At 38.7% G+C, this 25,230-nt stretch overlaps 1 protein-coding gene across 1 annotated transcript in view; it reads right to left on the bottom strand.

Annotated features, from left to right (window-relative positions):
- Positions 1–20,143, bottom strand: part of LOC118823500 (latent-transforming growth factor beta-binding protein 2-like) — a 153,142-nt gene extending 132,999 nt beyond the window's left edge. The window contains exons 1-2 of the mRNA XM_036593176.1: positions 19,458–20,143; positions 14,834–14,907 (exon numbers count right to left, since the gene is read on the bottom strand). Coding sequence (XP_036449069.1) covers positions 14,834–14,907; positions 19,458–19,639 — 256 coding nt within the window. The 5' untranslated portion in view covers positions 19,640–20,143. The remainder of the gene's footprint in view (positions 1–14,833; positions 14,908–19,457) is intronic.
- Between the last annotated feature and the right edge of the window lie 5,087 nt (positions 20,144–25,230).

Here is a 25,230-nt window from a genome sequence, read left to right as displayed (position 1 = left end):
GTAACACTGCATTATATTCCTCAGTCTCATCAGCTGGAGGGGAAACAATATTGTATATATATATATATATATCTCCCACAATACACAGCAAGCATTAGACTAATACATCACACAAACACTGGGGTTCTCTAAGACAGGGGTCAGCAACCCAAATGTTAAGAAGAGCCATTTTGTCAAACCACCTTGGGAGCCACAATATTTTATGTCCATTTTAACATCTTGGCTGTAAATGTCTCAGTATGTGCTAATGTATTAGTATAAGCTAATAAATTTTATATAAACGAAAATGCAGACTTAAGCTCTGCTTTAGGCTTTAGCTGAGCTATAGCTGGTTTTCCCAGGAAACATTTGATTTTTACGAGGCTGAAGTCAGCTTCTCATTCACCAACTTCTTGTTCGAATTTTCCCATTTCACCTTAAATGGCATGGCAGTTACATTCTAGCAGTAGAAATACATTCTGCATTTAAAGTGGAATGGGAAAATTCGAATGAGAAGCTGGCGAACAAGAAGCTGAGTTCTGACTGACAGTTTCTCATTGCAGATTAAACATATCAGGAAACCAGCTGAGTGCTTATAAATGCAAAGTCCATTAATCTCCAAAATATCGATGTTCATCTTAAATCTTTCTCTTTGCCTTTTCATTAGATACTAGCTAGGCAAGATTATTTTCTGCGTTGCTATGTGACCAACAGTCTGCGCGCCAACCTTCATGGTCAAAGGTTGAATTAGCAGTTATACATTAACTCCAGCATTTAAGAGCATTTATTGTTAAAATCGTTAGAACAATCAGCAGAGCTTTATTTTACTGCAAACGATGACTGTTTTATTTTACTTAAAAATCAAATTCTGCTGTGGAGCTGCAACAGGGCAGTAAAAAAGCCGCATTGGCTCCAGACACCTTGCCAATACCTGCCCTAAGACAACAAATCCTGACTGATGCCCACTGATCTAGAGGCTAATAAATGTATCTGGAGTGCTTGCTAGCATTAGGGACATGAACCTCAACTGCTCATCAAACTTTTTCACTTTCAAAGTTTACTTCCACTTTAACCTGGACAATCTCACTCTAGAGACTACCTTGGCACAGTTGTAGGATGCAACTAAGCATGTTCACACCTGATGTAGCAATGCTTAAATTTCACAGTCTAATGCGGTCAACTAATTTTACTCTCTACTCTTTGAACTGGACCAACCATGGGACCGAATTCAAATTCCACCAAACAACCAGGAATAATTCAACCTAAACTCCTCTCTGAAAATACCCAGAAAGAATATACAATTAAACTTCTAATATATCTTTCAAGTACAGAGCAATAGGTAATGAAAGAGGAGGAAGGTGGGTTTGACAGCTTCTACAATACATGGCCAATGCTTCACTGTGGCTCAGAGGTTTTCAATCACTAGGGAACCTGAGCTAATGTAGCCTAAACATGTTTCACAGTGAATACAGTCACCAGATAGAGTAGCCAGTCCAAAGAGGATGTGATGTTTCAGAATTTACTTTTACTGAGTGGGTTTCCTCCTCTTGTACGGACACTCATCATGTAAAATAATCACTGTCACCAACAGAGTTGACAATGCTGTCAGGATCCATTAGAACACCAACTGTTCTGGAGCTCGGGAAAGGCATGGGCTTCATTAGGGAATAAGCTTCAAGCATGTGCCAGCTAATTCATGTGTAATAAAAAAGAAAGGCAACCCAGGCTTTGCTATTTGCTCAAAACTGTTCTGATAGAAGAAAAAAGAATTCCAGTTTATTTGGATCACCCGATTGATTATCTACAGATGTTCAAATTCAAACTATCTGGTGGAATTCAGATGATTCTCAATCGCAGTAGGGTTAGGCTTACTATTAGTACCAGAGTTAAGGACCAGGACCAGGGTCAGGTTTAGGTTTTGGGTTGAGGTTAAGGTTAAGGTTAAGGTTTGGATTATATAAATACAGTGTTGCCAAAAAAGAATCAAGATTGGAAATCAATAATACTGAGAAGCTAAGAATAATCTTATTAAATCACAAAAAGGTGTTTAAACTGCTAGGGCCTTTTTTTCTGCCCACACTTCAGTTCCTCTCATAACTACATAACTTAGATACAGTGTAAGGTTCATGGTTAGTGAATAATTCAATGTTACTAAATAATAAGTCTTAAGATTAACAGCTGAACACTAAACCTAGGGTTCAAATGCTTAAAATCTCAGGAATGGCTGTTGTATATTGATAATGACAAAGATTAATCATGATGGAGAAGGAATAGTAAGAGACTAAGGTCTACCTCTTTCACAAGGTTCATTCCCCTGTATAATGAAAATGTAATGTACAGCAGTGATTGAATTTCACAACACGGTTTTCAGTGTTAGTCTACCATTTCTGTCACTCTGTAGGTCTACTTAAAATCTAATAGCATAATTTATCATTTGAACTCCATGCGTCTCTGAAAGCATATATAAATATAATCTTACAGTAACCTCCATCTGACCCGTGACCCTGGGGTACTAAACCTTTTACTGCTTTCTATTAACTGAACATTAATCTGATCTGTGATGAAATACTCTGAGGGACAAGTTTACCTGACTCTTTCTCTGAGGTTAATCATTGTGCCTGGTGTGTAAACCAGACTTCAGTGTGTTACACCCAAAACTCTGGAGCAGCAACCTCAAGAGAATGATATGCAGTAAGAACAGCCTCCATAGGGGAATGAAGAGGAATCATGCACGCAATTCACAATTGACCGTGCATTATGAAGTGGCCAGTAAGCTCATATTTTTGAAGCCTTTATACTAATGTTGCACAGTGGCTAACTGTTATTAGAGCTAGAATTTCAGTTTGGGCCATAAATATAAGAAATATAAGAAAAAACACGTGCTAATCTCTGCTAGTACCCCTATAGAATTTCTAATAGTTCCTGTTGAAAATCAAACTCTGATTGGTTGACTTGTCTTTCAATTCCTAATTATATCCTAATTATAACATGTAGGGGCTTCAGTCCAGCTCTTAAAGGCCGAACCATCGGGTGGCTCACATAGCTGTATCTACCTAGAGACTATGGTAAAAAAAGATCCTGCTTGGACAAATTTCTGCTGGCCATTTCAAAACGTTTCACCCTTTTGTGTCCTGCTAATACTTAACAACAGAATAAGAGTATTGCTACAACGCTTACAGACTTTAAACACAAAGTATTTTAGTTCCCAGAAATCATTAGGCCTTCTTTGAAGGCCTAGAAGGCCCTGAGGGTTCCTCATTGCTGTTAGAACATGAATGAGGTGTGGAACAGAGTAAAAATGAGCTATTATTACCCTTAGCTATTTCAGAAACGCAACATTTATGCCACAGTAGGGTAGATCTTTCCCAAACACTACAGGAGTCTTTCAAAGTGAGAGCAAAACTACAGCACATTTAACAACAAACTAATCTATGAGAATTCTGGGCCAAAATTCCCTGTTTCATGTAGTAATAAACTCAAAATTACTGTAACTGTGATTCATAAATGTTGATCCATAAAATGTTGGTGAAATAATCAGCTAATCCACAGATTGGAAGCAAGAATAACAAGCCAGCAACCCTGGTCTGTCTTACTAATTGAAAGCATGTCAGCAGCTTGGTGAGGGTAATGATGGCCTCTTCCTATGGTGTGTATTAATTTCAGGCTCTGTCTGATGGCCCATAAAACTCTCCAGTCTGTCAGAAAGAGTTATGTCCCTGCACTGTGAACTGTGTAACCCTTCTGCTAACCCACCCAGGCCTAGTAAAGAACAAAAAGGGCTCCATGACTGTCTGTGTAGCAAATTACCTTAGGCCTCGCTTAATAACCGTACAAGAGAGGCCAACCTGTTTTAAATGCTTTTCCATGGGTCATGTAAAGGAAGCATGCTTCACTATGGCTCTCCATTATATCCATGGTTTTTCAAAATGCTTGGACATTGAAATGATCTTGATCTTATGAACTGGTGGTATTAGCATGTGTTAAGCACACCAATTCATACCACTTTGACCATCTTTATCAGATAGAACCTCTCATGGAACTGATGTTCAACCACCCACATATTGAGGTCTTTGATACATAACCAGCTGGTAGACACATGGTGATGTGTGACTTTGCTTCTCTCTGTCTCTCTGCCCTTTTCTCTCACACACACAAACGTACTGCAGTCATGATCCCAATTTTGACAAGTCCCAACTGAGAGTTTAATGCTTGTTTGCTGTTTCATATCGCTGCTGTTGGAAGAAAACCTTGCATCTCCATTTTTGTTCGTTTTTCAGTTTTTGACATAATTTAAAAGTGCCTGTTGTCCTTTACACTGTGTGTAAATTTCATGAAGAATGAACCAAAAGAAATGGCCCAAAATGACTTGGACAAAAGTCTGGTTCCATTGACTTACATTCAATTTTTTTTTCCTTTTTCTGTTACCTTTTTGGAGACACAAGGTTTTCTTCCGAAAACAGTGATATGGTAGTTTCACAGTGCTGGTGATCAGAATTATTGATTTCAAACAGGTACAAATGCATGTCATACATTTAACAAAAGCCCTTCATCTAGTATGCACCAACATCAATTTGAGAAACAATTTTTTAAAAATATAAAAAAAAAAAACCCAGAAAAATTATTTTCTAAAGCTCTTTTTATGTTAAGTACAAACACTATAGTGCAATACACACACACACACATACACATTTTCTAAGCCGCTTATCCCCCTGAATCGCAGGGGGCTGTAGCCTATCCCAGCGCTCACTGAGCAGAAGGCAGGAAACACTTTGGACAGGCTGGCAGTCCATCACAGGCCTACAGTGCAATAGTGCTGACTGTGAAGGATTATATAGCATTAAAATATCTTAGGTTAAGACCAGTATTAACCAGTAGTGATATGCATTCTGGCTAATTCTGATATTGAACTTGACCAATATTCAACTCTAGTTATCCAACAACAAGGAAAAAAAACAGACTTTTCCAAGAGATTAACATTTTGTTAAAATATCAGTAGCTCAAAAGACAATTTAACAACTCATAGACGTTGAAAACATCTTATTATTAAAAATAGCCAAGGGAAATCTTTTGGTCATTACACTTGAGTAACAGAGGCTGCCCCTTCAGATGACCTAAGAGCTACTGAGCTAATGCTAACACTAGATGGTGATAACTGCCTTCTACATATATTTTTTACTGTTTGTTGAGGCAGTGAGAACAGAGAAATATCTTCTCATTGTTTCTAGTTCTAGCAAACACCAGCTAGAGAAGTAGGTCTAGTTACAGCTGCATTAACTCTGCCTTCTCAATCACGTCCTTTGCATCCTGGGTAACACGCCCACAATAATGTACTCGTATTTCATTGTAGTTTGCTGAATATTTTCACTCTGACTTCCTGAAGTTGTGTATTGACTGCCCATATGGTGAATTCTGTATTTCTAATACTGGCACCTGGAACAGTTAACCGAGTGCTTGAATACACATGCACAGCCCTGGTATACACAAATGCAAGGTAGGGAAGAAAATTCAAACAGTATTTTTGAAGAGTGATATGTAAATGTCAGAGGCAGGTAGTGATTAAGTAAAATTACATGGAGAAGTTTAAGAAGAGAGAATGAAATTGTGAGTGAGAACTTCTGCATTATAAAGTACTTTCAGGATTCAGTGGATCCTGCTCCTTTCCAGAAACTCCCAACTAATCCATGTATTGAAGGACTGCGAACCCATCTAAACAGAATCATCTGTGTGGTATCTGTCACAACCTATGTCATCAATCTAAATAACAATGAGAACACAAATCGGTGCAAGGAGCTTTGCTGTCACTAAATGAGAGGCTGAATATTGCAGGTCTGTATGCTTAATGACTGTCAGCTACAGCATGAAATGAATATTGAACATTTAAGCAAAAGACAGAGAAACTATTAACCTCTTAACTATTATTAACCTGTCAGCAAGGCCATCCTTTCCTCATGCATATAACTTTCTATTAATTCAATAAAGTTGCATTGTTTTCTTTGTAGTTACTGAATAATAAGCCTTATAATATGCTAACCAAATGATCTTAAGGGGCTAACGCTTACAAAATTATGAATAAAAATGCACAACAATCTTCTTAGAGTGAAGTCTTTTGAAGAGGACAACTAATGTGAGAAGCACAGACCAGGAGCCAATCAAAGTGCAGCGTGCAGTGGAGTGATGTGTTATGTGGGGAGTGGAGCTGTTGAATGCTTCACGTTTTGCTGACGTGGAGCAAAGTGTCATTATACAGAGCTGGGAGGAAACACACAGCCCTGATTTCTCTGCTCTGAGGTGCAGAAGAGCAGAACAGAATATTAAGCAGCTTCTCTGTATGGACAACACGCAATTTTCCAAATTCGTCTAAGGCACTACAGGAGCTGGATCAGCTCTACCAGAGGAAGTTCTGTAAAATATTTCTTAAGGAACTGACTGGCTGATACATACAGGATAAAGAATCTGGGTAATTTCTCCAAATTATCACAGATGGGCTTGAAATGTCCTCAGATGCTCCACAAGTACAAACTCAATTCCAAAAAAGTTGGAACAGTATGTGCAATGCAAAGAAAGCAGTACAAAGACAACATATCTAATGTTGTATCTTAACAATTCGTTTTTTTGTTTTGTTTTGTTTTTTGCAAAGATGAGTCAAGTCTTGCCACTTTGCAAATAAATGCGTCAGCAAATCATAAAAAAATTCAGGGCATCCAGAAAAATTTCTTGGTGTAAAAATCAAAGCCAGAAACTACAAAAGAATGTCCATGAACTTGATCCCTCTGATGGCACTTCATTAAAAAATAGTATGTTTCTGTAACTCAAAATCACCACATGGGCTCGGGAATACTTTGACAAGTTGTTGACAATAAACATTTTTGTCTCTGCATCCACAAATGCAAGTTAAGACACTTATGGACAGTGGAATTTATGGAAATTATGGATGTCATGTTCTGTGAACCAAAGAAGTAACAGACCATCCAGACTGTTACCAACATAAAGTTCAAAAGCCAGCATCTGTCATGGTATGGGGGGGGGTATTAGTGGCCAGGCATGGGCTAAGTTACCCATGCCATGGGCACTAATACACATCTATAAAAGCACCATGATTGATGAAAGATCCATACACATTTTGAAGCAACATACGCTGCCTTTTAGAGGAGATCTTTTTCAGTGACCTCCATGCTTATTTTAAGCCACGTTCTGCATGTGTTACAACAGCAAGGCTGTGTATTCAGTGAGTGTGGGTGCTAGACTGACCTGCCTGTCTCCTAGAGAAAATGTGTGGTACATTATGAAGAGCAAAGTATGACAACTTTGATCCCCATACGGTTGCACACCTGAAGACATGCCTACCTGAAGAATGGCAAAACAATTCCACTTTCAAAACTGGTGTCTTCAGTCCCCAAACACTCATTAAGTGCTGTTAAAAGGAAAGGTGATGTAACACAGAGGTAAACATGCTTCTGTCCCAACTTTTTTAGAGTGTGTTGGAGGTAGAATTTTTGTAATGAGCATATGTTTACAAGAAAACACACGTGTCAAACAGAATTTACTAAACTCTGATTTCTGTTTTTATTGGCATTTCATGTACTGTCCTAACTTTTTGGAATTGGGTTTGTTCACAGAGCATCTGATATCTATTGTACGATAAGCTGGCCACTATCAGAATCTGGACTATCAGGATTTTGGCAGTTTCATTCTAATTGGCTGTATGTCCATGTTTACACACTTCTGTGTTTAATCTGTCCAATGAGAAACAAACTTTTACAAGCAGTTGCGTGATCTACGTGCCATAAGGAGTGTTTCAAGGCAGGATATAGCTGCTGAATTGAACAAATGTCTGTGAATTTTACAGCATCACAACATCAAAAAAATGGAGATAATAGCTAGTAAATAGAGATATCCATGAATGTTTTCCAACACATTCTACTCCCTCTGAATGATTCTGTTGCAGCCCCATCAGCAAAACCACAGTTTGTGGTTAGTTATTTTCCATGTTAGTCAAAAGCCCCTTTCCTGTCAAAGTAGCCCATTCCTGGTGCTCAGCGACAAAATGTACCAGACAGAGTCTGTCTTGCTAGACTACAAAACAGGTGCCACACTCCAAAAATAGCAAACAAATACCAAAACAGCACATGATCATATCTATTGTCAGGTTCCATTCTCATTGGCATGAGCTTTCTTTGAAGAGGACTACTGTTACTGAAGGAGCTCCAGGTTACACCAATTCTAGAAGTCAATCCACAATTATTGCTATCAGGCTATAAACACTGCAGATTCAGATTGGATTAATATCATAACTTAAATTACAATACCTGCCCAGGTAAAACCAATCCAGCTCAAACAGAGCGTAACACTATTCATCTTTGTTTATAGGTAACCTCTGTGATAAACAATTCAGTGACTGAAGGTGGAGCCAAGAATCTGGTCTGGTTTTTACTGGTCTGGAAAGAAATAACTTTTGTTGGAGAACCTCACCTGTAATGGAGACCACCAATAAAAGTAACAGATGGACTGGACTTTGTTGTAAAGTTCTACACAAACAAAATAAATAAATAAATAAATATATTCTCAAGTTTTTAACTTTAATGAAGTTGTTTGTTTACCCCGCAAAGATCGTGAACTGAAAAGGAATGAGGGGAATAACAACCTCCTGCGTTTCTCAGTGTTTATCACTATTACAAATAGAACAAAAATCTGCTTGACTAAATGTTTTCTGGAACACAACCAACTGACAAAGAGGAAAATAATGATAATGAATCATTCTGCTACCTACATTACTTTGGGAAACCAAACACTAAATCTAAGGAATATAATGCCTCAAAATAGCAAAGAAGCTCTAGTACTGTCCATACAGGTATTCATGTTCAAGTATTGAGGGTCAGGACAGAACAAAATAAGACAAACAAAACAAGCCGTGTCAGATTTGTAAGACATTCTTTGCATTGGAAAAAAAGGTTTGTGACCACTGCTGCTACTATATTTAGTCTCCTAATATGTGTATCCATAGTACACAATTCTAGAAATGATGGATGCTTTGGAAGAGTCTCTTGATCATTTACTTGGTCTGTATGGTAGAACTTTGTCTCCATCCTCTCTACACTGGCAGCAGGAGGAGAAAGAAATTAAGGAGTGATTATAATGGCACGGATAAAACCTTCATTTATATTCACATATAATCATACATCAATGACCGTATGTGATGCAAAAACATCTGGTTTTGTAGAAAATACAACCCATTAGAAAGTGTTTGCTGTAATTTTATTGCCATCCAGGTGCAAAATTTTTTATCACTGAGGAGACTTTTAAAACTTTTATTAGAGACGTTCCCCTGATAAACAAATCCAATCCAAATAGAGCTGAAGACACTAACTGTTGAGATTATCATTCTTTAGTCTTTGGATTACTCGTTTAGACCACCCTGAACAGGACCTCCAAAGGTGTAAGCTCCATCCAAAGTCAGGCCCCTTTTTTACAGTGAATGTTGGTATTTTTCACTGCAAAAATATTACATAACTCAATCTCCCTCTGTTGTTGGCATTCGTTCCTGTCATACATGAGCCCAGTCATAACATGAATTATTGAGGTATGGCACTCTTACACTACCATAATTCTAGACATCCGATCCACCCAAGTGGGAAAAGCTCACCACTGCCAGTGTTAATATCAAATGTCCAGCTCCCTCCTGCAGAATTCTGGGAGGTGAAGAAGTAACCCCAATATAAAATGTTTTTACAAATGGCAAAGATGACAGTCTGTTCCTTTGCTTTCCCCCACCGTGCGTATGTTTTCTCTAGTGGCCTGCCTTCCTCCAACTCTAATCCCCCCCAACAGTCCTCCTTGTTGGCAGTCTCTGGGGTGTGTGTGTGAGTGTGTGTGTGTGGGTAAGTATGTGTACTGCCTGATCGTGTTACATTTCTAGGATATATCAATGTGAATTTGGAGCTATGTGTATGTGTATAAGGGGAAAAAAGCATGTATGCCAGTGGCTAAGTGTTTGTGCATGCAACATGAAGAAGCTTCCATCTCAGTGGAGGTCTTCAGTGTGAGGTCTTCCAGGCCAGGAACTATGGCGCTTGTATTGGCCCCTGGCCCCTGGCTCTAGAGAGTCAGCTGATGGTGTGGTACAGTCCCACCTGGCTGAGAGCCAAGTGCTAAAAGAGACCACATGTACAAAGAAGAGTGATCCTGCAAGCCACAAGTTGATGCTGTCGCGCAAATGGCTTTAGAGAGGATGCACAACTTTCTCTCTGAGCCAAAATGTTTACATATTTCTTGAAAGCACTTGTGCTGTTCAAATGCATTTTCATAGGCATCAGCCTATACAGTTTACCCCCATAAAACACTTTTCCTTGCAATTTTGGAGGTATACTGTCCTAAAAGACTTGTATACAGAAAATCTAGCCTAATATTGTTTTGCCCATTCACTTTAGACAATTAAGTCATCCTGTTGTTTTTATGATTTGTTTTTCCTTTTCTGTTTTATTAGACTAACTAGACTAAAAAGTCAGACTGCAGCTGTTGGGGTGGGAGCACAGGCTCCCTGATTTATGTGAAATTCTTTGGTCACAAACATGCTGTACACGGACAAAACAGATATTGCCTCACATAGGCTGACTCATCGGACCATAACCAGACAGAATTTTAAAAAGTGTCAAGCTGTAATAATGAGATTGTCGTTCAAGGGATCAAAGAGAGTAAGTTGCTGTATCTGGAGTAATTAGTATGATTGGCAGAGAAATATATCACAGGAAAGAACATGAAAACTGGACAACTTGCTGTTGTTGCTAATGATAACAATAGAGTACATTAGAAATGTCCTATACAGGCACTGATGAATTTATACAGTTTGGAGGCTGTGAATATAAGGTTTACTGTCTCTAAATGTTGACAGCACCTCTAGATTTGACAATACTGTGAGTGCATCTTCACTCAAAGAGACAGAGAAAAAATGTAACTGATTAGCAAGTAAATCGACTGCCCACCTAAAGTTGGCATATTCATACAGGCTTTAAAGGAATAGTTAAGCCCAATTTTTCTCTTGCTCCAAATGCAGTCGACCAGCCAGGACATGTTTGGTGTCTGAAGTTTGACTGTTATCTATAAAAAAGTATGCTGCATAGTTAAAAACAGTAGTAGCAGCCACCATGAAGCCTGAATTTTATCAGTACTTTTGTCCAATTTTTATAGATCACAGAATGTCATTTACAAAATAAAACAGAAAACAAAATAAGTGATAATCGAAAAAGGGTGCAAACGGTTACTACATGGTTTTTCATTGAAGAAGCTTTAAAGAATTAAACTTTGAACACCAAACATGTCTGATCAGCTGCATCTGAGATAAAGGGGAAAAGCATTTATTTTTTGCCAAACTATTAATTAGGGATGGGCAATATGATAATATTTATCATTATCGTGATAAATTACATAATAATATGCATAAAGTGTGCTTAAAACCACTTCACGGCTGCATGTTTGATTACAAAGACACCACAATTTGTCCTATTTGAGTGAACTTACTCCAGCGCAGTGTGTGAAATGTTGAAAATAAGTCATTGCATTGATAGTTTTTGAATAGTATCTTTTAAATGTGGCACTATTTTTTACGGTCTTTTCCAAGTTATCATACATCAGAAAAAATATATAGACATCTCACGTATCATGATATTACTTTTTTTGCCATTTCACCCACCTCTACTATCAATGATACACAAATGTCTGTGAGAGTAACAACCTATATCTAAGACATTAAAGACTTTCTCTCTAAGCACAATTCTGCCCACAGGTCAGTTATAACTGAGGCTTTCTTTCAGTGAGCACCATGTTTCAGCAAAGAAATGCCATGCATGCACACTGAGCTTGTAAAACTGAAAGATAATGCAGGCAACAGCTTTTCTTAAACCAGCTATTTCGGCTCACAACAGACAAATCTGCAGAAAAAAAATGAAAAAGAGGCATTAATCATTAAAGCTATCATTTGGTATCAAATGATGGTGCCTTCATTAAGCTTTTTAATGTACTCTAATCTGCAAGCCACTAATGTCAGATTCTTGACCCGCAGATCCCCAACTACTACAAAAGTGGCTCACAGCATAGCTGGGCACATAGGATTAATCATGCTCTCTCTGGAATCAAACAGTTAAGGTGGTTTAGAAGTGTTTTTATGCACTGACGTTATTCACAATATGCTCAGAAAAAAATATTGTGACATATTATGATGTAACTTATCAATAATAATAATGATAAATGTGAACATATTGTCCAGCCCTAGTTCACAGTTTCAGTCCTGCAACATTTTTTCCTCTGTTCCAATCAGGGTTGAGCAGCACAACATTATGCAATATCTCTGATCTTTGAAAAGTTCATATAAACGAGAAAGAAAAAAACAATGAGTGCAATGATCATTACTATGTCCACATAACAAGGACATATTATGCCCTTTTGGACCCCCAGTAGTGCCAGGGTTTAACTTCATGATCTCCTGTCAATAGAACAAAACCATAGACAGCTACGTTACTCAGGGGCCCCTGTTAAATCCCTTATTATTGAAACATGTAGATGGTCAGTGTTCTTTAATACTGTAGCGATCCGCTACTGGCTGGCAGTGGCCTCTAGGCTCTCGTGAGGAGGCTCATTTGAGGCATATGCCCTCTGGAAAAGGGACTTAAATGTTTTGTGTTGGGGGGGTTAGTCACTGCGGAGTAAAAGTAGTTGGCTAATAATGACCTCCCCCGTGGGTTTGTACTTAAAGAGCACTTCTCGTGGTGGAATCATGGCCTCCCCTGTGTCTTACTCTACGCCAATGCTACAATACTTTTAAAAACTACCTGGAAACTTCTGGAATCTGTATTAAAGTCAAAGTGTCTGTATCTGTATCAGCCTCAAAAACGTTACAGCACCTCTGAACACTGAGCACTTTCCTACAGCCTATTGTGTTCAGTCACAAGCTTTCTAAAATACCAAAGGCACAATTACAGACAGAAAGTGGGGCAACACTTGAGAGTTGTTAACATTCTGGTGAAACTGCACCTTTAAAAAAGGGGCACCACTATTCACCCCTCCTCCTGTATTATCTGCCCTTTAGCTTTTAATTACATTGCAATTAAGGTATCCAATATTGCTGTGGTCAAATAAAAAAGTGGAGCTACACCCATAATTAAGCGCCTGTGTCAGGGATTTTTTCTTTTCTTTGCTGTAGAGGGAGAGCTGTGTGAGCCAGATGCTGAGGGCTTGTGCTTGATGCCCTAAGATGAACACAATGTAAAACCCAATGTGGCAATCATAAATGACTTATTTTGGGACTGTAATCCAGAGCAAACAGGATATTTGCATGCACACCAATTTGCTGCTTTGCAATACACTTTCTTCCAACACTGTTTTATGTAACGTGTAATATTTCAAAACACCAGTGGCCCTATGTATATAGATGTAGTGGTGGACCATCATACAGTCTGGATGAAATTGGACAGATACATTACAGTGGTTAAGTAATTTAATTAATTCCTTTATAAATCTGATGTACACATTCAGATACAGGGTGTCCTCAGATAAGTGGTGGCCTCAAAACATTGATTAGAAACATGCATAAGCTAACCCTCATGTGTAAGTGTAACAATTTGCAAAAATTCTTCTCTTTATGTAGAGCCTGAAAAGACTGAATAGATGCAAACATACACTCAAATTCACATAATCATGTAAAACGTGTATTTGTTTGTGCTCTGTCCTCTGTAATACTACGACTATGGGGCAATAAGATGATGTGATATCATTATCACAATAAACTACGTTGAGATAAGCTTTTTTGATAATTTGTTGCCTTAAACAGCAATGACCCACAGTATGTTGTTTTAAAAAGTGATTTAGCAGGGGCACTAAGGTAGCATAGAGAAGTTCGAGAGAAGTCTGAATCCTGACAGTGGCCCTAGAGGCCCAAAAGGGAATATTCAGTGCTGTTTAATTGGACATGTGGTGCTACTGGTGTTCCTAATTATTAAAGCCCAAAAACTGCATCTTTTTATCTATTCTGCATCATAATCAGTGATCAGTGGTGTCAAAATTAACGCATTAATCACATATCAATGCCATGAAGTTTTAACAGCACTATTTCATTAACGCTGTTAATGTGTTCTCCTGGTTGATTTTAAACCATCCATACTTCCAAGCCGAAGCCCAGCTGCTCATGCGCTGTGGAATTGTAGCCCTCTCATTCAAATACAGTTTTAAATGATAAGTTCTACTGATGGCTTTCTTGATACATCAAAGAATTTGTTTATCACTGAATTTTTAAGTAAATCACTTACATTTTTGAAAGTAATAAAACATTCTGATTAAACTTATTTTGCACACTAAAATGTACAGCTTTTTAAATGAGCAAAATTTAAATAAGCAAATAAGACAAATGCAATTAATTGTGACTAGACACACAAAATAACACAATTAATCACAATTAATTATTTTAATTGGGCAGCCCTAATCAAGATATTGTGGCTATACTGAACACTCCTAAATATGCACACTTACCAAAAGGTGCCACAAAGGGTTATTTGAGCTATGCTATAGAAGAACTACACTTGGTTCCTTAAAAAAAACATGTTTGAAAAAGAGATGAGTATGAAGAACCTTTTAAAAAGTTGAAAAGAACCCTTATGTAATGTACAGGTTCCATTCCAATTAAAGGGTTCTTCCTAGAACTTTTGCTTTATGTGAAAGTTCCTCAAACTTTTCTCATTTACAAAATTGGTTCTCAAGAGAACATCCACTAAAAGGGTCCTGAAGGAATCAAAAATGGTTCTTCTGTGAAAACAACAGTTATTAGCACTATTACTTTTGGGATTATAGGGTAAACTGTGAGAGAGGCACTTACGTTTGATGCAGCGATTTGTCCCAGGTGCAACGGCCCATCCTGAACAGCACTGCTGACCCCCACACACATGTGGCCTGCAGGAGGAAAGGGTTACAGAAATACCTTTCTATTAAGACCATACAGTACACTACAGCATGGTACAGTATTTCAACACTTCAACTAGAATAAAGGACTCCGAGTCTATAACCTAGCTTGAAGCCCTAATTCAAGGCTGAACCCAAAACTTCAACGTTCTACAGATTTTCACGAAGCTGGTCATTATGGTTTCAGCTTGCTCTGATGTGGCTGAGCCAGGAAAGGAACACCTCTGAGAATTACACTTAAATTGTATTTGATTCAATAACATTTTCGAGCGGGGTGCGTAATTCTAGCTGGGGCTGTGGTTCCACGCAGGCCGCCTCTGTGTTATGCATGGGGAGAGATGTGAAAACAAATACTGAGGTTATCTGAAACACTGGGGGAGACAGCAGCAGCCGTGGATATGAAAAGCACCCTGTGCCGTGCATAAATCTCCTCTCAAATGAAGGATGACAAGTTTAATACTGCAATAACTAGATTCCTGACATAGTTTTGTCCACAAACATGGCTCTCCATGACTTAACCGACTGCCCACAGCAACATGAACAGAAAAAAAAAAATTAACTTTAGTGCAGCTGAAATGTATGTAAGGACAGCTGAAATGTGTCTGAAAATCAGTATTTTGTGTAAATGAGTCAGAATGACAGAAACAAGGGCATAATGTACTGGAATTACTATAAAGCATTACAATTCACATCAACCGGTTACAATCAGCTTCGAACAAGATAATACTGTCCATGTTTTATCAAAATGCTTATCACATGATTGTTGTGATTTCTGTAAGTGAAAGGGTTTAGATGAGGGGTGCCCAAACTTTTTCTTTTGGGGTAAAGTCAATGTTTGTGGTGAGCTGATGGCCAAAAGACAAAACAATATACAGATAAAGAAGGTAGGTAGGTTTCAAGCTGAATGTTATATTACATTTTATATATTTTATAAAAATAATAATAAGAAAATTATAATTTAATAGCATAAAAATGCTGTATGTTTATTCTCCCACTGGGTGAGGGGGGTGGGGTTAGTGTAACTTTGTGGCATGCTAAATCAAACACCCTCACGGGTCATCTTAGGCCACACTTTGGGCAGCCCTGGCCTAGACGTTTGATGGTATTGACTGTGATACTATAACACTTTAGGTCAAGCTTATTAAAAGCTTTTGGTCAACAGATAATAGCATTTCTGAGGTTTAGATGCATTTTTATGTTGGAATTAACATTATGATCTAAAGTTAGCACAGTGATACCTGGCCAGAGAAGAAAGCATGTTGGCTACAGGATATATGTAAAACAGATGATATATGATGTAAAGGATATACATAAGATCAATTCTGTCTAAAGCTTTTCTTATATAGTATGGATACTGTGCCAAACAGTAAGACAGAAACAAGTGAGTCAGAGAGCGGCAAGAACTTTCAGAGAAAACGTGTCATCCAAACATGCTCACACAAGTTACTCGAAGATGATTTAGTTACAGTTAATAAGCATGAAAAAACTATCCAAAATACTGTGACTAATAATTTATGACACCTGTTTCATATCACAGTCTACTTTAGCAACACCACTGGCTCAAAGTCAATCGGGCACTTACACAAAGAATAAAATTCAACTGATACTGAGGAAAAACTGAAGCCTTAAAAGTAAGACCAGTGAAATATCTGAATGGCAGTTTGGTGCTGTTTTCAGTAACAAGCAAAATGGGTTCTTCGAACGAAGTATCAATGATATGTTTTAAAGTCAGTAAATCCCCAGTTGGACTATGGTGTAGATATAAACTGAGACTTGGCAGCATGAATAGATCAAATGCGTATGTGAGGCGCCATCATCACACTGAGTGATGAGTTGGACGACAGAATCAACAGTTACCTGAAACCAAATATGAACTATGACTTACAGAGCAGGCCTTGAAATAACCAAAGTCATAGGCATTTTGTGCTAAAGTGCCCATGTCTCATTATTTTTTTTCCTGAGGTCCACTTACAACACTTTGTAACCATTGCCCAGGTTTGTTACAACTCATGTGGATTCCAAAAAACAGTTTTATTTCATTTTTTCATGGTCATTTTCCTTTTTCTAACCCCTCTTTATCCCTTAGAATTGTAGCACTGTTCCTTAAAGACATACATGTAAATTAACTCTGTTCTGATTGGCTCCTCTGACCAGTTATAGCTTAATTGTAACGGGGGCAAGGGGGGGGGGTAAAACCTCTGTAGGCTCAATCAGCAGATATACGTAAACATGTTGGTTTTTGTGACATCACGTTTTGAAACTTTAATGACGCCCCACACGACATCAAATTCTTATTTAAAAAAAAAGTGAGGGAAATTCAGTTTTCCATGAAATGGGCTCTTTAAACTAGGCTATATCTAAAACTATTATGCCTAACTGTGATTTATTACATAAAGTATTTTGCTTAAACACAGTCTCTGATTTTGTCAATGATTATGTTATGACACTGGCATAGCTCCTATAAAGGTGAATTTGTGGGGCAAATGTGTTTTCTAAGCATGACCTACATCTATCTGCAGATGGTGGACCACTTACAATCGGGCCCTCCTTTGATCATAAATGGGCTTATAGAAATTGCCCCTATAAATTATACAATTCCCAGAAGGCCTGGTGCCCTGTCCCAATATGACACACTAGGAATGTGGCATTTACACTTGTTGGTAACCCAAGCTGAACTTATAAAACACATTAAAAGGATTGTGTAAGCATGTGAATACTTCTCTCTCATCTCAGAATGCCTTGTTATGTGATGGAACAAATGTTCAAAACACGAGGCTTCATTGAGTAAGACAAGAAAGGGAGATGGAAACTAGTGATGGATCTGTTTAGGTAAAAAAAAAAAGGTAAAAAGAATCTCGAGGGCTTTTTAACATTGAGAGACGGCCGTCAAGAGAAACAGGTGTTTCTGATCACAAATTGAATGTGCAAATGGGTGCCAGAGCTTTGAGGGAGAACCACATGGCTGTAGGCTGTGTGCATCCACAGTAACACTCTCTCTCTCTCACTCTCTCTCTCTCTCCACCAGGAATAGTCCAAGCTCACACAATAGCTTCAATGTGGGTCACAAGAAGAGGCACATACAAAAGGAATGCTGCTGCGTTAACATCAAATGTTACTACCAGTAGCCAACAGTGCTTTTTTTGCATAACAGAAGAGGCTTTAAAGTCACACTTTTACTCATACCTACAGATTAAATCTGATTATAAACTTAGAAACAACTGGGAACAAATACTGACTAGAATGAATGAAATGAGATCGAGTTAACTGAGTACACGTGCTTTGAATTGCTCTCATTTTATTCACAGGCAAGATAGTAAGAGAATGTATGGAAAGGGAACACAGTCCACACAGTAATAGTGCAATTACACTCAGCTGCTATGAATTATTATTACAAAACTAGTTTTTAAGATCAGAAACTGAGAAGAATAAGAGCATGTCTCAAATTAACAGTACAAACTGATCCTATTCATGCATTCCACAGGTTTGGCAAGTTTATCCCTCATGGACCAGGACTCACTGAAGTCAAATATTCATTTACTATGCTCTACTTGTTTGCCCAACCAACGGTTTAGAGAACTGGTCATATATCATGTGTCAAAGACCATTTAACATTCAGTGCAAGTGTCATTTGCAGAAAGCAAGTAAAGTGAGCAATGAAGTTAGTTTTAAGCCTGCATATTTGCCCACACCTAAGTGTTAGCAAACAGCCTACGGAGCAGACCGAGAAAGCAATTAAGGGAGTTTAATTTCTTTTTTAGGAAACTCATAATAAACAGCCATTCAGAACCTTCTGAAGCACTGCTGATCTTAAGGTGGCAACCATATTCCTGCCATTCACTGTCACTGAAGTATTTCCAGGCAGTTTATAGGTGCAGTAAATTCCAAAAGCTGAGAGGTGTTTTATTAAATCAGTTATGAAAAACTGATGTAACACTTTTGTCAAATGGAATTGCAAGACGATTGCATCATTCATCTTTAATACTAGTAAAAAAGTTTTAATTTGGGGTCTGTCCTCTATTTGCCTTAATCCCAACTAAAAAACTCTGTTCTTCAGACTCTGCAAGTTCCTGCAGAATTGGAGAACCAGCAGTATTTCGGCTACCACAGCAGGTCTTAGGATGTCACGGTATGTTTCACCACTTTCCCAAAGATGCCCAATAGGGTTAAAGTCTATCGGAAAAAAGGTTTTTTTTTTTTAAAGGTTTGGTCTCAGTCTCAGTAGTGCTGAATAAAAAGGTAACTGAGCAACTGTGTGCCTCAACTGAAATAAAGGCAGTTCCTGGTAGTGCACACAGACTTTCGGACCCAACTCTACACCCTTAAAACCAGTTCATCTTTAGCAAAGGCAATGGTTATACATAGAATTACCCACAAAGGGTTCTGTGCATGGTTAAATGGTTCCTCTGTATGACAGAAAACCTTTTGTATATGGTTATTCAAAGACTCTTCAACAAAGCACAGAACACTTTTTGCTAAGAGTGGACAGGTAGCTACTGATGGACCTACAGGTCCAGATGTTGTCACCACTGGCTGACTCTTACCCAACGAGCTTCCTGGGGTGTGTGGTTTTGCTCTCCTGATGGTCAGTTGGGCTTTGTTTCGCGCTGCTTCGGCCTCTGCCCACCATCCTCAGCTGTCTGGGGGATCTGACCAAGAGCTGACCAGAGGCAGCAGCCAGGGATAGGCTGAGGGAGACCAGGAGCAGAAACCACAGCCGCTCCATCGTATGGTGTCAGAGAGAGAGAGAGAGAGAGAGAGAGAGACGTCGACGGTGAGTGGTGCTGTTAATCCGGCGAAGATAGAAGAAGTGCAGTCGTTGTCCAGTGCAGAGTTCAAAAAAACACAACGCTTAAAAAGTGCTTGAAATCAAGCGAGTCCACAGTTTGTTGTCACAGACACGTGCAAAGTTTCAGAAAACGCGAAAAAAGTCCGCAAACTGGCGTCATAGTTTTCAGGTAAGCTGGTGAAGTTTGCAGAAAAAGGCTCTTCAGATGTTTCTGACCGTGTCCTTCAGTGTAGTCTGCACTTCCAGGCGCGCTAACGGAGCCGCGCGGCTGGGCTCATGGTGATGGCGAAGCGCGTGCGTGTGCGTTTCAGGCTCTGCTCTCGTGCAGGCGTGTGTGTTTCAGACTCTGCTCTCGTGTAGCTTCTCGAGCAGTTTGAATGGAGCTCGCGCTTCTCTGGCCGCCTCCTCAGGGCTGAAGTCATCAGGAAGTTTAAGGAGGGCTGGACTCCCCCTGTCTGTCTGCCTGCGCGAGGAAACTGAGCCATAAAGCTGCTCGAGAACAACGTGATATATGCACGGGCTCGGGGTGAAGGAGCTTTGTGTTCAGGATGCATCTGGCACAGATGGGCTGTAGGCGATAGGTTCATGTAAATTTCTAAAACATGCTGATGCATTTTGGGATCCACTCCCCACCTCTGGTCTTCTTCTTGTGCCTTATGTGTGTGTAAATGGGAGAAAACATCTGTGTGTTATGAGGGCTGTAATAACACTGCTGCGATGAATACGAGCATTGGACATCAGGTATGAAGGATTATGGTAGTAAAGCTTCTTTTGAAAAAGTATTTTAAACCCATAAAACCGTCTATCACTGTCTGGCACAGTAGTTGTGCATCTCTGCCTTGGACGGTTTTATGAGTTTGTGTCTCTTGCAGAAAAAGCTTCACTGGCATCATATTAACTTGCATCAACATGTTGTGTAGGTAACTATTCTGAAACACAGACAACACAAAACAAATTATGTTCCTTAATGGTGTCTGAAACCAGTATTACTTAAAAAAGATGGTTCTTTGGGGGTTCTTTAGTTAAAGCAGTGGCTCTATTTAGAACCACAAGTTCTGTATAGAACCATTTCATGTGTTGAAGATGGTTTCTGAAAATGGTTTTACAATGTAAAGGTTGTAACAATAGCAGAACCCTTTTTGGTGCTATACAGGACCATTTTCAAAAAAGGTTCTACATAGAACCACATTCAATACATTCTCCATTAATCCAAAGAACTGTTTTGCCATGCAAAGAACCATTTAAACATGAAATGGTTCTGGTTCTAAATAGAACCATTGCCTTTTTGAAAATGGTCCTGTATGGTCCCCCCAAAAAGGGTTCTGCTATTGTTACAAGCTTGACATCAACCATTATTAAAATTATCTTATTATCTCATTATAATCTCTATCAATCTGAAGAACCATTTCACCATGCAAAGAATTATTTAAGCATGCAATTTAACTCATGGTTCTAAATAGAACCATTGCCTTCACCTAGGAACCTGCAAAGAACCATCATTGTAGTGTATAGATAAATAGATAGACAGATACACTATCTTGGCAAAAGTATTTGCTCGTCTGCCTTCACACACATATGAATTTGAGTGACATCCCATTCTTAATCCATAGGGTTTAATATGATGTCGGCCCACCCTTTGCAGCTATAACAGCTTCAACTCTTCTGGGAAGGCTTTCCACAAGGTTTAGGAGTGTGTTTATGGGAATTTTTGACCATTCTTCCAGAAGCGCATTTGTGAAGTCAGACACTGATGTTGGACAAGAAGGCCTGGCTCGCAGTCTCCGCTCTAATTCATCCCAAAGGTGTTCTGTCGGGTTGAGGTCAGGACCAGTGCAGGCCAGTCAAGTTCTTCCACACCAAACTCGCTCATCCATGTCTTTATGGACCTTGCTCTGTGCACTGGTGTGCAGTCAGGTTGGAGCAGGAAGGGGCCATCCCCAAACTGTTCCCACAAAGTTGGGAGCATGAAATTGTCCAAAATCTCTTGGTCTGCTGAAGCATTAAGAGTTCCTTTCACTGGAACTAAGGGGCCGAGCCCAACTCCTGAAAAACAACCCCACACCATAATCCACCAAACTTTACACTTGGCACAATGCAGTCAGACAAGTAACGTTCTCCTGGCAACCACCAAACCCAGACTCGTCCATCGGATAGCCAGCGTGCCTCGTCACTCCAGAGAACACGTCTCCACTGCTCTAGAATCCAGTGGCGGTGTGCTTTACACCACTGCATTCAACGCTTTGTATTGCACTTGGTGATGTAAGGCTTGGATGCAGCTACTCGGCCATGGAAACCCATTCCATGAAGCTCTCTACACTGTTCTTGAGCTAATCTGAAGGCCACATGAAGTTTGGAGGTCTGTAGCGATTGACTCTGCAGAAAGTTGGTGACCTCTGCGCACTATGCGCCTCAGCATCCGCTGACCCCGCTCTGTCATTTTACGTGGCCGACCACTTCATGGCTGAGTTGCTGTCATTCCCAATCGCCTCCACTTTGTTATAATACCACTGACAGTTGACTGTGGAATATTTAGTAATGAGGAAATTTCACAACTGGACTTGTTGCACAGGTGGCATCCTATCACGGTACCACGCTGGAATTCACTGAGCTCCTGAGAGTGACCCATTCTTTCACTAATGTTTGTAGAAGCAGTCTGCAGGCCTAGGTGCTTGGTTTTATACACCTGGGGCCATGGAAGTGATTGGAACACCTGAATTCAGTGATTTGGATGGATGAGTAAATACTTTAGGCAATATAGTGTAGATGTGCCTCAAAGGGAAAATTGGGTGTAACAGTAACAGAAGAACATGGAACATAGGTACAAAAATGACATCTTCTTCATATTAAATGGCAATCCCATCTGTTTTTCAAACATATGAACAAAGTCATTCATAAGGGTTTTTGTTGTGAACTGCTCCATTCTGAAAAAACTTATTCACAGTGGTGGTGATAGGAACCAGACATGTTAAGGGTTTATGCCTCTAAAAGATGCATTACAGAAAACTATTACATTAAATAGTCATGAATACACTTCTTGATGCTTGAGACATTGTTTCATGACAGCTTTGTGATAAACTTTTGGCCTAAAATATATTTTTTTTAATCCATTCATAACACAGGGCCATATACAGGGCATTGTAATGCATAATCAGACATAAAGAAAATTAACTTTTTCAGATTTACCATTATTTTACCCTTACTAACATTTCGTATAGAGGCTGAGAAGACACATGTAGGTTCACAGATAGATTTGAGTAGTAAATAAAATGGCTATAATTGCACTGTAGACATTGTGAGCCCTAGTTCCTATCACCATCATTGTAATGGAATCAAAATTGGACAATTTTACATCCAAAACAATCTGATCCTGTTTACACTTTCAGCAATTGATTTATGCAGTTGGACAAACCTTGGACAGTAATGTAAACTTAGACAAAGGATTATCTTTTGCAAAAATAATATCATTGTGTTTCAGATTTAGTTATGAAGTACTATATGTGAGCATTACAGCGCCTGACCCTATAGTGTGCATTTTCCCTGATGGAAACATAATTACCATACAATTGAATAATAATTACTTAATTATTATTATAACCTCATATAATTGCCAACTTTAGAAATTTTTAGTTTCTAAAATAATTTAATCATTTATAATGACAACTATGTTCTGCACAGACACCGTCTAACACTGTTAACATCCAGCGGTTCTCCACATTCATTTGGTTGGAAAACAAAAGTTGTCATACTTGCAGCCCCCTTCTGGACAAGCCGTTTTGCTCTCTCCCAAAAAGCAGCTTGCATACACCTGAGTTTAATTTACAGGTACCCTTGTATTTATATTCACTCATTCAGCACTCATTCTAACTCATGTTAGAGAGACAGACCAATGCACTGTTAGGAATCTTGCCCAAGGGTTGTCTTTGGTGTAGAATGGTGTGTTTGCCTGGGTGAGGAATTGAGCCTCAGTCTGCTGCATTGAGGGCAGTTGTTTTACCCACCATGCCATACAAACCACTGTATGAACCACAAGCATTCAATTCAATTTAGTTCAATTCATTTAAATTCAATTCACTTTAGTTCATTTAACCTTATTGTCATTGCATATATATATGTGTACAACATGAAGCAATGATCTGCTGTATTTTGTAAGTATAATGAAACATGTTTGGTCTACTTCTCTTGTGCATAAACATTAAGACAAGGACATGATTGCACATGCACTAGTAGGATAACAGACTGTATATATTCACAATAAGTACAAAAACAATAAATAGACAATAAATACAGAATAGACTAGAGACACAGAAGTGTCCGGGACACTAGACAGTATATACAGTGTACGTGCAAAATATGTGCAGTATTCTCAGAGGTAGGTCCAGTGTGTAAATTATACTTAAGTATTCAACAAACAATGTTGTGAGTGTTATGAACTCTTTACCAGACTGAAAATCTACATTGCAATCTTTCCATGTGGCGTTCAAAATATGCATGTGTGCAGTTAGTTGATGTTCTGTTTGTAAAGCCTATAATTAAGTGCAGTCTATTGTATACATTTTTGAACTAACCATAGATTAGAATGATTGTAAAAAGGGATTGGCTGAAGAAAGGCAAAGCAGTTAAAAAAACATAGTAATATGGCATGTGAAAGAGAATGAATGAAAGATAGTTTGCATAACATCAGCACTTATTTAAATTATCACAATAATCAACAGTATCAATAATCATCCTCAAGGGTACTAGACATATTTACACAATAATAAATTAATTTAGGTGAAAATTTCAAGGTGTAAATTCACTATAATGAAAAAAAGGCATAACATTTAGAAAAAGACAAAAACAAATAAGTAAACAATAAAAGCAGCGAACTTTTAAGGCCTTTCTAAATAAAATACCTCCATGCCATGCTCAATGTCATGCAGTAACATTTAAGACAAGGCTATTCTAAATAAAAATGTCTTTAAGCTGGTTTTAAAAGTGTCTGTGGAGCCCTCAGACAGTCCGGAGGGGCGTTCCAAAAGCAAGGGTCAGCTGAACAAGAAACGATCACCCATTATATGCAGTTCAGTTCTGGGAAGTTGGAGAAGATGATTAGAATTAGACCAGAGATTTCAACTAGAATTACAGGGTATAAGAAGTTTGTACATGCAATGCAAAGATATCAGCACACTTTAGTTTGTAGAACTCAAACAGCACATTCTTAGCTTAATAGAGTTCTTGGAAAACATGCATTATATAATACATCGCATCCATCTTTCCTCATCCTTCCTTACTATATCATCAGTTTTCATCCGCTGTCTGGAAAAGACACTTTCCCCATCTCCCTCAAGAGTTGAAACAATCCAAAGAGAATTGGCAAACATCTCTCTCTCTCTAGCCGCAAGGAGACATTTGTACTTCTCATCCCATGGCTCTCCAGCACTACTCGGAGAATCATGTCCAATTCCATTATGCTCTATTAGCTCCTCTCCAAAAATCACAAATGAAAGGGCCTTTGCATTGAACTGTACATTGCCTGTAATCACAGTGCA

This window comes from Colossoma macropomum, unplaced genomic scaffold, assembly GCF_904425465.1.
Source record: "Colossoma macropomum unplaced genomic scaffold, Colossoma_macropomum, whole genome shotgun sequence".
Taxonomy (NCBI): domain Eukaryota; kingdom Metazoa; phylum Chordata; class Actinopteri; order Characiformes; family Serrasalmidae; genus Colossoma; species Colossoma macropomum.
This window is presented reverse-complemented; position numbering and strand designations above follow the sequence as displayed.